At 44.3% G+C, this 12,395-nt stretch overlaps 1 protein-coding gene across 1 annotated transcript in view; it reads right to left on the bottom strand.

Annotated features, from left to right (window-relative positions):
- The window catches only part of FBXL20 (F-box and leucine rich repeat protein 20), a 2,487,640-nt gene that overhangs the window by 500,791 nt on the left and 1,974,454 nt on the right, over positions 1–12,395 (bottom strand). Inside the window, exons 7-8 of the mRNA XM_044055052.1 lie at positions 1,065–1,133; positions 876–971 (exon numbers count right to left, since the gene is read on the bottom strand). Coding sequence (XP_043910987.1) covers positions 876–971; positions 1,065–1,133 — 165 coding nt within the window. The remainder of the gene's footprint in view (positions 1–875; positions 972–1,064; positions 1,134–12,395) is intronic.

The following is a 12,395-nucleotide window of genomic DNA, read 5'->3' as shown; positions in this document are numbered from 1 at the left end:
CTGCTTCTTATGGTTAAGTACAAGCTGAGCAGTGTGGCACAACCTAATGCCAAGCTGTTCGATATTATTTTGAATTCTCACCTAACTGCATCCTAGAACAATCCTACTCAAAGTACCACTGCAACTTTTCAGTCCATTGGCACCACAGTGGTTTCTAAGACAGAATACAAGTTTGGCAGTGTTTCACTTGCAACAGCAGAATGCATATTACCTGGATCTTGCATTTTGCCTCCCTGAAGTCCCCTGGCTCTCCTCACTAGTATTCCTAGGGCAGTTGTCCATTTGTCCCAAGATTCTCATCTCATTTTTTCCTTGCACACTTTTCTAGCTATCCTACATTTATCTCAGCAAAGAAAAAATTCATTTAGCACAGCCCCTGACTTCTGGCACTTGATAATTCAGTCCTTTTCCAGCAAGCCAAAGTCCTGCAGAACCTTCATTTTTCACCATTGCACATAAAGAACTTTTTTGTCAGTCTTGCACCCCTACACTGGGGTTTTGTCTTGTAGATTTTTGTTTTTCTCACAACTTTATATTTTATGAATCCTCATTCATTCACAATGTTTTACTCCTCGCCCACATGCTTTCTTCAATACCTCTTACCTTACTCTATAGTTTTTTTGTTTCCATGTTTTGATTTTTATAAACAGCTCAAACTAACACCACAAACAATTTAATCACCATTACTGTTATGCAGTCACACAACAACTTATCAACTTAGCAATTTGCTTGTCTAACAAACAGTCTTTTGGTTATGCCCCTTTTTTTAATTAATGGGAAGGAACAGGGAAAAAATAAAAGCAGACTAATATAAGGCTATCTCAGGGCCGTAGTTATACTTCATGTTGCAGTACTCTGAGATGACTAGACCATACCTTAGTGCTTTCAAGGACTGATTTGTAATAGAAGTGCAAGACGACAAGTCAAGATGTCGCAACTTCGAACAGAACTTGCTTAGACTTGTACACGTTCTGCAAAAAAAAAAAGCATTCTTGTTACTCACGATGGTTTCAACCTGATTTTTCTAATTCAAATAGAAGTTGTTTGTAAAAAATCTGACTTACGCATCAGTTATTTTGGTGCAGCCATTGAGACTCAACTGCTCTATATTTCTGCAATTTTGTGCAAAAGTCCTTCAAAAGAAAAAAAAAACTTTATAAATTTCAAATTCAAATGTATTTAAGTGCATATTATTTTAGCAATATTACAAAGAATATATATTGCAAAAGCAACAGTCAGCAAGTAAAATAATAATCACAAAATGTAGCCGAGTAACTTAGTCAAGGCAGGTCAGAGAGAGAGAGAGAGAAAAATCAAACAAAAACACTGCAAACTAATGCTTCAGCTACTCCCTAAAGGTTGGTTCAAAAAGGTAGAATTTTGATATGTTTTTTTAAAGCCACTGAGGGTCAGGGCAGGCAAGACATTCCAAAGATAAGGCCCCTCATAAGTGAAGGCTCGCTCATTGGAACAATCTAAGCAAATCCTTGGAACCTTGAGAAAGATAAAGCTCCTAAGCAGCTAAGGGCCTCTTTAAGGTAAGGAGGACCCATCATAAGGAAGAGAAAGGCAGAGATGATAATCTTATAAGCAATATAGGATATAACTGAAAGTCACTGCAGACTCCACAATACTGAAGTGATACATTGGTATCAACAGACCCAAGTTGGTAGCTGGGCTGCAGCATTCTGCACCAGCTGCAGACGTTCAAATTCAAAGGCTGGGAGGCCCGGATACAGAGTATTACTGCAGTCAAGTCAAGAAGAGACTACCAAAGTTAGACCTGATGAAGGAACACAGTACTTAATGAAGAAGATGTTCCTCAGGTGAAAGCAAGAGGACATAACCATGGTAGACACCTGGTCTCCAAGTGTAACCCAATTGCTAAATACCACTAAGTAAGTTTTGCACCTTCTGTAAGAACTCCAGTATGTCATCACTACAGATGATGTCAGAAGACAAAACTAGAGCTTAAGAATTATGAATGTGGCATTATGACTGGCCGTATCAACTATATTGTAGGTACTGACTTTCAACAAATTAGAAATTAACCATTTGCAGATACATTCCAATTCTCAAACTAGTTTGTTTAGACCCACCAAAGAATCTTGAAGGAAAGAAAGGTATAGCCGCATGTCACCAGTACAGCAGTGAAATTGCAAGTCACTTCTTCAAATAATGTCTCCAAGAAGCAGCATATACAAGGTGAAAAACAGTGGACCCAGAACTGAACCCGGCAGTATACCATATTGGAGGACAGATGTACTAACTGTAGACACAGCCCTCTGACTACTGGCAGACAGGTAGGAGCCAAACCACTGGCATATCACACCTGAGATACTGCAATAGAGAGTCATAGTCCAGCAAGGTTTGACTGTCCCCATTGAAGAATGCAGAAGAGAGTTGCACACAAGTTAGCACAGGTCAGTTAAGGTTAATCATCTGTGAACTGAGGAGGTGGAGCTAGGAACTAAACTTTCTATTTAAGGGGTAAAAAATAGAAGTTATGTTCTTACCATAACGTTCCATGTGGAGTGTTCATCTCGCCTTTGTTCTTACACATGGGTTCGGAGCCGATCCTCGGCTCCGTGTCGGCCGCTTGCAAGCTCTGCATCGAGAAGAAGCTCGAGACAACCTAATACCCACAATCCCTCTCTGCCTTTACCTCAGATCTAGTTTGCAAGCAAACCAGCAGTCAGAGAGAGCACACTCATACCAAAATCACATATGCACAGAACTAATAGTCTATATATATAGATATATATACAAATATATACATGTCAACTATATATACAACAACTGCAATGCAGAAGCAGAATGCCCCAGACCAGGCACCAAACTGAACGTTCTTCCTAAGGGTGGGAGGGTGGGAATGTAAGAACAAAGGCGAGATGAACACTCCACATGGAACGTTATGGTAAGAACATAACTTCTATATGTGATAGTGTTCAATCTCGCCGTTTGTTCTTACACATGGGTAGCGTCCCTAGCTCCTTGTTCCTGAGGAACTCACGGAAGGGCGTTCTTGAGCACAGTGGAACCAAAGGTTGCCCTGTCCCTAGAAACCTTGTCTACCTTATAATGAGAAATGAATGTATGTGGTTTAGACCAAGTAGCAGCCACACAAATAGCGTCTAGTGGTAGGCGAGCTGCATGAGCCAGGGATGTAGACACTGACCTTGTGGAATGTCCTTTGGGTTTGTGCAAAAGAGTTTGATCTGAAGAATCATAGACATAGATGATACAATCAGTTAACCACTTAGAAAGAGTTCTTTTGGTAACTGCTACTCCTTTTCTGTTATCAGCAAAGGCCACAAAAAGTTGATCAGATTTCCTGTGATCTTTTGTTCTATCCAAGTAAAACCTTAGTTGTCTGTGGACATCTAATTTGTGCAACATATACTCCATTTTATTGGAGTGATTCTTGAAGAAAGTGGGTAATTCAATTGACTGATTAATATTGTTAATAGAACAAACTTTAGGAAGGAAGGATGAATTAGTGCGAAGAGAAACTCTGTCAGAGTGAAAGATCAAATAAGGGTGTTTAATGGAGAGAGCTTGAAGTTCAGATACTCGTCTAGCGGATGTAATGGTTACCAAAAAGAGAGTCTTCCAGGACAAAAATTTCAATGGGCAAGAAGAGGCTGGTTCAAAGGGGGGCAGCATCAACTTAGATAATAATATGTTTAGACTCCAAGGTGACGTAGGAGATCTAATTGGTGGTCTAATATGAAAAACCCCTTTTAAAAAGGCTTTACAAAGTCTGTGGGCCATAACAGGAGCTCCACATTCTTCCACATGGAAATTAGAAATGGCAGCCAATTGAACTCTTAATGTGGCAGGAGAAGCACCCTGATGGAACAATTCTGTTAAAAACTCTAATATTTTATTCAAAGGAGCCATAAGCGGGTCCACTTGCTGTTTATTCGCCCAGAATACAAAGCGCTTCCATTTACTAGAATATGTTTTAGTAGTGGAAGCTTTATGAGAAGCCACTAATATATCCTGAACTGCAGGTGAAAGAAGATCAGACCTGGCTAAGTTGGGAATTGGAGCAGCCAAGCTGCTAGATGGAGGGACAAGAGCGAGGGGTGGGGAGCCCCTGACGAGTGAGTCAATAGATCTGGCTCTGGGTCCAGGATCCAGGGTCCCCGAATGCAGTGTGTCATGAGGAAGGGGAACGAAATTTGACGAGACCAGAATGGGGCAATGAGGATTATTGTCCTGTGTAGGTTGTTGGCTTTCTGGAGAAACTTTGAGATCAGTGGGAAGGGAGGAAATACGTACAGGAGACCCGGGGGCCAATCGTGAATCAGTGCGTCCCTGGGGACTTCCCCTGGAGGGGTAATAGGGCAAAGTAGCTCCTGCATTTGGCGTTCATTGGAGATGCAAACAGATCGCAGGAAGGCTGGCCCCACGCGAAAAAATCTTTTTCGCAACTGACTGTTTTAGGGACCACTCGTACGGTAACAGTATTGCTCTGCTCAGCCTGTCGGCTATGACGTTGGATGACCCCGGGATGTGCGTTGCTATCAGAAAGCGACCCGTGGACTCCGCCCATTGCCAGATTCTCATGGCCTCTCTGCACAGCTGATAGGACTTGGTTCCCCCTTGCTTGTTTATGTACCAGACTACCGACATGTTGTCTGTCTGAACTGCAATAGTTCCCAGAGGAAGAAGGGGAGCAAAGTGTTGCAACGCTAGAAACACTGCCCTCAACTCTAGAACATTTATGTGCAGATTGTACTCTAAATTGGTCCATTCGCCTTGGACTGTCTGTCCCTGAAAGATGCCCCCCCACCGTATCAGGGAAGCGTCCGTGGTCACCGTAGCTGTAGGCGTGGGTAGCACAAATGGTCTCCCCTTGGAAAGGTTGCAAGTCTGAAGCCACCAGTTTAGGTGTGTTTTGCATGTGTTCGTTATAAGAATCTCGTGTGTTAGAGGTAGTTGTTGGAACGACCATTGTGCAAACAGTAGCCATTGAAGGACTCTCATGTGCAGTCTTCCCAAGGGTATTGCAATAAGAGAAGCTGACATGAGTCCCAAAACCTTCAGTACCAGTTTTGCTAGGGATTTCCTGGACAAAAGAAGAAGACGTATGTGAGTCTGAAGTGAAAGTATCCTTTCTGGAGGAAGTCTTAGAATTAACTGATGTGTATCTAATTCCGCTCCTATGAATAAGATACGCTGTGATGGCTGTAGTAAGGATTTTCCGAAGTTTACGGAAATTCCTAGGTGAACACACAGTTGAAGAGTGTAGTTTCTGGCCTGTACTAGTTGACGCTGGGTGGTGGCAGAAAGGAGCCAGTCGTCCAGATACGGAAACACCTGGAATCCTAGGCGTCTCAAGTGAGATGCTACCACTGCCATGCATTTGGTGAAGACCCTGGGGGCTGAGGTCAGACCAAAGGGCAGGGCTTGAAACTGAAAGTGACTGGCACCCAGCCGGAAGCGCAAATGATCTCTGGATGCCCTGGCCATTTTGATGTGGTAGTATGCATCCTTCAGATCTATTGAGCACATCCAGTCGTCCTTCTGTAAGAATGGAAGGATCGATTGAAGCGTGACCATTCGGAACTTTTCTTTCTTGACGAAGGTATTGAGGTCGCTTAGGTCCAGAATGGGCCTCCAGTCCCCTGTTTTCTTTGGAACTAAAAAGAACCTTGAGTAAGTTCCGAATCCTCTTTGGTCCGCTGGGACTGGTTGGATGACTCTTTTTCTAGCAGCTTTGAAATTTCTATAGCTGCTGGCTCTCGCAGATGGGGCGGCACATCTGGGAGTCTTTTCTTTGGAATGGGATAGGCTAGAAATGGTATATTGTAACCTCTGGTAACCACGCTTTTTACCCACTTGTCTGTAGATATGTTTTGCCAGGCCTGAGGGTATAAAGCTAGCGACCCGACTGCCTCCAGAGCAGGACAGTCGGGCCTCCTCTCAGGAGTGCTGGAAAGGTTTACCAGGGAGTGTATCCCTGTCACCTTGATTCTGCGGACCCCCTCTGCCGCCAGGGCGGCGTCTTCCACCTCTGCGCGCTCCTCTGCCTCTAGAAGGGGCATCACCCTGTGTGCCTGGGAAAGATCCTTGGGGTTTTCGAAACCACATTTTTCCACCACGTTGCCCTTTGGGGTACGGTCTGGATGGGGTGGAAAAACGGACTCCGACAGCAGACAGAGTCTTTCCCTCCTGCTCACACCGGGTAAGGGTCTCCTTTACTTTGGGGCCAAAAGAGTGGCACCGTCAAATGGGGCGTTAGTAAAGGAAGACTTGAAGGCTTCCGCAAATGAACATAAGCGCATCCAGGATTGTCTGCGAAGAGCAATCGCTGAAGCTGCTGCCCTACTCGAACCTTCGGCTGCGTAAGAGATCAGCCTCATGGACGAGTTCACAATGGATGTAAGGGTATTAAGTTGCGCTGTCACTTTCTCTGAGACAGCAGCATTTGTAGTACCCTGGAGGGTATCTCCCAACTCTTTGACTAGATCCCTCTGTAGTCGTGTAAAGTGGGTCAAGTAGTTCAGGGATCGCATGGAAAAAGCCACTGAACTAAAAATGCGCTTCCCATACCTGTCCATAGTCCTAGAATCTTTATTAGGGGGATGGACAGATGAGGAAGATTCCGACATCTCCTTTTTCGTGGCCGCTGCCACCACCATAGCGTCCACTGGAACTCCTTTTGTTAAGTAAGTCTTGTCCTGGGGTGCTGTGATATACTTATTAGGCTTCCTAGGGACAGGTTCCACTGTGTCAGGAGCCTCCCACGCCCTTCGAGCAATAAGTTCCATTAATTCATCGAAGGGCGGAGTGACCCAGGAGGAGGAAGGGCGAGCACCAAATGCCTTCAGCAATACTGACTCATCCTCAGAAGGGGGAAGGGACTGCCAGTCACCTCTCTGTTTCAGGATCTCCAATATGTCAGAAAAAGAGACATCTTCTGAAGGTGACTTAGGGGACCCTTCTGACTCATCCAAGTCAGTATCGGATGTCAAAGATTCTTGTGGAGAATCTAAGTGTCTCCTCTTACACAATCTTTTCCTAGGGACTTCTTCGTGGGGAGCATCCGAAAAAGCCTCCGAGGAAGAGGGGGCACCCTCCAGGGGTGGCTGAGACACCGGTGCTCGACGCTTGGATGTAGCCGTGGGTGCAGAGGAGGATAACGGCCCTTTATGGGGAGGAGAGGTTGCTTCTACTGATGTGGTTGTCTGGGTAGACAACACCTTCCTCATGAGATCGAAGGCCCCCGGGTCCCGAGTCAAGAATCTCCGGTTCGAAGAAATGGGAAGAATCCCGAGACAGGCACTGAAGGCATCGACCCGAGGACGGAGCCGAGTCGATCCGCCGAGGCCCGAGGGAAGAGTCGGAACCGAAACGTCGGTTCGACTCTCGGCCCCGGAACCAAGGACAGATCGTCGGCTCCGAGACTCCGGTACTGGATCCGACGGAGTCGAGGTGAGGGGAACAGACCGAGAAAAGGATGGTTCTGGACCCGAGGGCTCCACAATCAGAAGATCAACCTCTTCCGGCTCCAAAGACTGGACAGGTCTCGGAGGAGGAATGGATGGAGACAATGGGAGGCCTTCAAGTTTCGACACCAACTGGGTGGAAACCGAAATAAGTTTGGATAGGGCCGAATGCTCCAATAACTTCTGCACCACACGATCCACATCGACATCGGAGAGCTTAGAAGAAGAACGGGTCGAAGGAACCGAAGACGGAGCCGACCTCAATAGAGTCGAGGGAGGGAGCTCCATCACAGGTTCCAAGACTCGAGGCTCAGGAACTGACACCAGTTGAACACTCGGCCCCGAAGTCTGTGGAACCGGTGATCTAACTTTACTCGAAGAGCTCGGAGCCGAACCGGTGATCTAACTTTACTCGAAGAGCTCGGAGCCGATGACTTGGGCTCCGACGTCTTCGATTCCTTCGAGGATTTGGATGCCTGGTCTGAAGCATCCAGAGCCTCCTGAAAGGAAGGTTTTAATAACCCCCTGTCCATTAGTTTCCTGCGTCTATCTGTCATGACCCTCCCACTAAAAGAGTGACAAATTGAACAGTCCTCTTGTAAGTGGAGAGGGCCAAGGCAGTACACACAGGAACTATGGTTGTCAGTAACTGACATTTTCTGGCCACACTGGCAACGTTTAAAACCTGATTTAATTTTCTCAGACATCTTAAGACAAAACAGGTAAGAGAAAAAGGTCAAATCCAGTAAAGAGGCAAATCCAGTAAAAAAAATTGTCGAATCCGATAAAAAGTCAGTCCGGTTGTCAATATTCAAGTAAGGGGTGGAAGGCCCGAAAAACTCTAACAAGTTTAAATAAACTTAACGGTACCGAGAATTTCTACCTCACCACACACACATACACTATGTCACTAAAAGTACTTTTAGAATAATAATTTTCTCAAATATAACAATAATAAAGTTATATCTTATCTGAAGTTGCTCGAGCTAGATCCCAGTGATGCGAACGCAGCAGCGGCAAACTAGATCTGAGGTAAAGGCAGAGAGGGATTGTGGGTATTAGGTTGTCTCGAGCTTCTTCTCGATGCAGAGCTTGCAAGCGCCGACACGGAGCCGAGGATCGGCTCAGAACCCATGTGTAAGAACAAACGGCGAGATTGAACACTATCACATTAAAACATTCAGAGCTTTACTGGAAAGGCTCACCCATACTCTGCCATAGCTTGCTATGAGGGGAAGGTTAGTTTGCTTTTTATTTCTTGTATTTTTTATTCATTTATTGACTTTTTCTATTTTGTACACTACGATTTGTTTTCTTTACACTGTGTTTTACTTGTATTCGGTTTTTAACTGCATATTAACACTTGAAAAGAGACCACAGCTCTGTCTCTTGTGAGTCAGACAACCTTTCCCACCCTCTCACCCTGTAAATGTTGTGTTCTTAAACCCTACTGTCTTTTTAGTTGCTTGCCCCTTATGTAAATTTGACCATATATCCTGTTCCCTCTCACCTTTCACTGGCTGGTGTGAGTAAGCACAAAACTATCATTTTGTGAAAACACTCCCCTTCAACTATTTAAATTTATTGGCCATCCTACCGTATTCCATAGTACCAGAATACAAAAGTGCCCACCCCCTTTTCAATCTATCTTGCACTTTTAAAAATAGTGTCTCTCCACTAAAACTTAACTTTTTCGACAGCTAAAACTTAAGTTACCCACTTTTATAACCAACTGCTTAGTGCACACTGCAGTGTTTAGCATAAACCGTTTTTTTCATCTTAACTTTCAAGCATCTATTGCAAGACCACCGTTATTAGAGAGCCCCCATTCTGCCTCTCAGTAGTCATCTTGAGATTAGTGCTTCTGTTTTGTCCTGGTCAGAGAATGAGCACAGGGACATTATTTCCTGGAGACCGCTGATCACCAGAAAGCCTAACAACTGCTTTAAAGGTGACAGCTTGGAATTTGTGCTTATATTCTGATCCTAGTGAGAGAAGGAGCAGAGTGCATTGATTCCTGAATGTTTCTGATTGGAGAGTGAGTGTCTGTGCTTAACATACCTGTTTGGCCTGGTTGCTACTAGAGGCATCTACCGGAAAAAGGCTGTAAGTCTACAGACCCTTGCATCATCTAGGGCAAGACTGTAGACCACTACACTGGCTGTGACCTGCTTCTCTTCTTGGGATTGGTGCTAACATTTTGCTTCTGGTGAGAGAAGAAGCAAAGGGGCATTGTAACCCAACAGAGTAAAGCTGTGGTGAGACCAGCTTTAGTAGTAGCCAGGCAGTATCCATTCATGCGACTCCCCTCTTTTCATCATTCTTGGCAAGCTAATTTTTTTTTTCAGTAAGTACTGCTTGATTTGTTTCTAACTTCAGAATAGCTGCCTAAATACTGCATCCTTAAATGTTCTAGGTCTATGTATTAGTTTCCCCTCAAGTGTTTGGCAGTGCTCTGTACAGACTCAGACACCCTGAGTGGCATTTTCCAGTAAAAGCACAATTGGAATTTCTCAAATACCTTGTTGCATATAGGACAACTAGTTTGCAGTGACAAGCACTATCCACATAGTTGCAAACCAGATACTCCTGACAGTGATTGATATTCTCACTCCAACTGTCTAATCAATAAAAAAAGCATCTGTTGCCATGGATATGAACTTTCCTACTGTCTCCATTACTGACTTGGTGGATATGGGCATACTGAGGCAATGTAGAAATTGTCTCATGTTTACTGGCAACCAGTTAATTCTCAAACAAACTGATATGGTATGTGAGAGATGTATTTACACAATGTCACTGGTGGCAAAGCTCTCACATAAAAGTATTCCTAATGTCAATAAGGTTGTCAGTAGTACACATACTGCACCCATCATGCAAATTTCAAAGTAACTATATAGACCCACATATACTGAGGCACTTGCATGTAACCTTCCTAAACCACAAAGACCTTGTAGAAGTAGTACACATAACAAATACCCTCACCAGCCCCAAATGCACTCTTTCCAAACACCTACATCAACACACAGAGCTACATCTCATGGAGCCTCTACCTCTAAGCCCATAAGGTAAGTCACCATGCAATCCAACATTCTCGTCATTAGAGACTCCATCATGAGACACACTGATGTCGCTCTCACATGGCTGAGTAAGGAGACAGTTATGGTCAGTTACTTATCAGGGGCTAGGATCCATCACATTACGCATGCACTCAGGTCACTGGACCACAATTACCAATATGACTCATAGTCCACGTGGGAGTAAATGACCTGAGACATACGTTCCTAGACTATATGAAGAGAGAGACATCATGGAGCTCTCAGAATGCGTCTCTCAGGCTGGTATGAGCCTGCACTGAGCTGCGCTTCACCTTCTCCAAGGATGATGCCACAATAAGAACAAAAGATGACAGACTTTAATAATTGACTTAGTTTCTGGTGTCATTCTAAGGGGGTGCAATATTTGTCAGCATGGAAGGAGATGGTCAGCAGACCATGCTGCGCTGCCAGGGATAGTCTGCACCTCTCCCCTCTAGACTTTCGAATATTAGCTAAAACACTACCTTCCCCATAGTACTTTTTTTTGGGCAAATGCCAAACAAAGAATTTTCAACATAGCAAATCAAAACCAAGAAAATCTAAAGGTATTACTGCTCAATGCTAGGAGTCTAAACAAAACACTCCACTCCCTAGAAGCTCTCTTTACCCTAGAGAATGCTGATGTTTGAGCGGTCACTGAAACATGGTTTAAACTAAAGCCACAGACAGCACACCAACACTGCAAGGTTATAATGCCTTCCACACATTTAGGGCAGGTACTTCACAGGCAGGGAGTAAAGGTGAAGGTGTCTCTATTTACATCAAAAATAAATATACTTCAAGGCTGGACAAACAGGACAATGTACTTGAGCTTATCCATCTTCAAACCACCATAAGTAAAATCCATTACCATGGCGTTACAATCTATAGGTCCCCCTCTATGACCCAGGAAATCCACGCCATGTATTTAAACTTATTAGAAACACTAACCATCCAACCAAATACCATATTCATGGATGACTTACCCCACTATTAACTGGGAATCCTATAAAACACCAAACATACATGCACAGAGATTCCTCGATTTTGTAAACACAAACTCCCTGGACCAGATAGTTAATACACCAACCAGGGGTACAGCCATACTGGATCTGGTCCTCACTAATATCGGAAACTGCTGTACACCCCTTACTGTAATGCCTTCAATTGTAAGGTCAGACCACAACATGGTGGTCTTTGAAGCAAAAATGAACCCTTGACCCCCAGCTAACCCTGGAACATTCAGAAACTATTCCAAGGCTAACCTCCTACTAAGTGAGAACCTGGCAAAATTTCAAGCCTCCATAAACCCTGACAACACTTCTGCCTATGCAGAACTGTTCACAGAAACCCTGTACAAGCATGTTAATAGCTGCATAGAAGCAGCAGTACCCAACAGGAAGTACAGAAGTAACTGAAAAAACAAGCCACCCTGGTGGACTCGCACAATCAATCAGCTGTATAACAGGAGGAAGAAAATCATGGCAACAATTTGGAGGTGCAGCACCCAGTAGGATAAAAGCACTCAAATAAACTAACAACTCAGAGGACAAATAAAGTCTATCAAAGCCAAATTTGAGGTAAGCTTGGCCTCCAAGGCCAAGGACAGCCACAAAGCATTCTTTAGCTAAGTCCGCATCCTCAAAGGCAATACACAATTGTGGGCAGAGCTCACTGTAAATGGAGCCACCTATACTGAGCCAGAAGATGTAGCAAACCTCCTGGCTGATAAATTCAGCTCCAGCTTAACCCCCCCCAACCTTCCCTTAGGAAATATCAAATATACCTCCCCCTATTATCACTAGGAAACAGATTTTTAATGCACTCTCGAAGACCAAGAACACTGCATCAATGGGCA

Source organism: Protopterus annectens, chromosome 13.part0, assembly GCF_019279795.1.
Source record: "Protopterus annectens isolate FY-2018-M chromosome 13.part0, PAN1.0, whole genome shotgun sequence".
Classification (NCBI taxonomy): Eukaryota; Metazoa; Chordata; order Ceratodontiformes; family Protopteridae; genus Protopterus; species Protopterus annectens.
The sequence above is the reverse complement of the archived record's forward strand: the minus strand, read 5'-3'. Positions and strand labels throughout refer to the sequence as shown.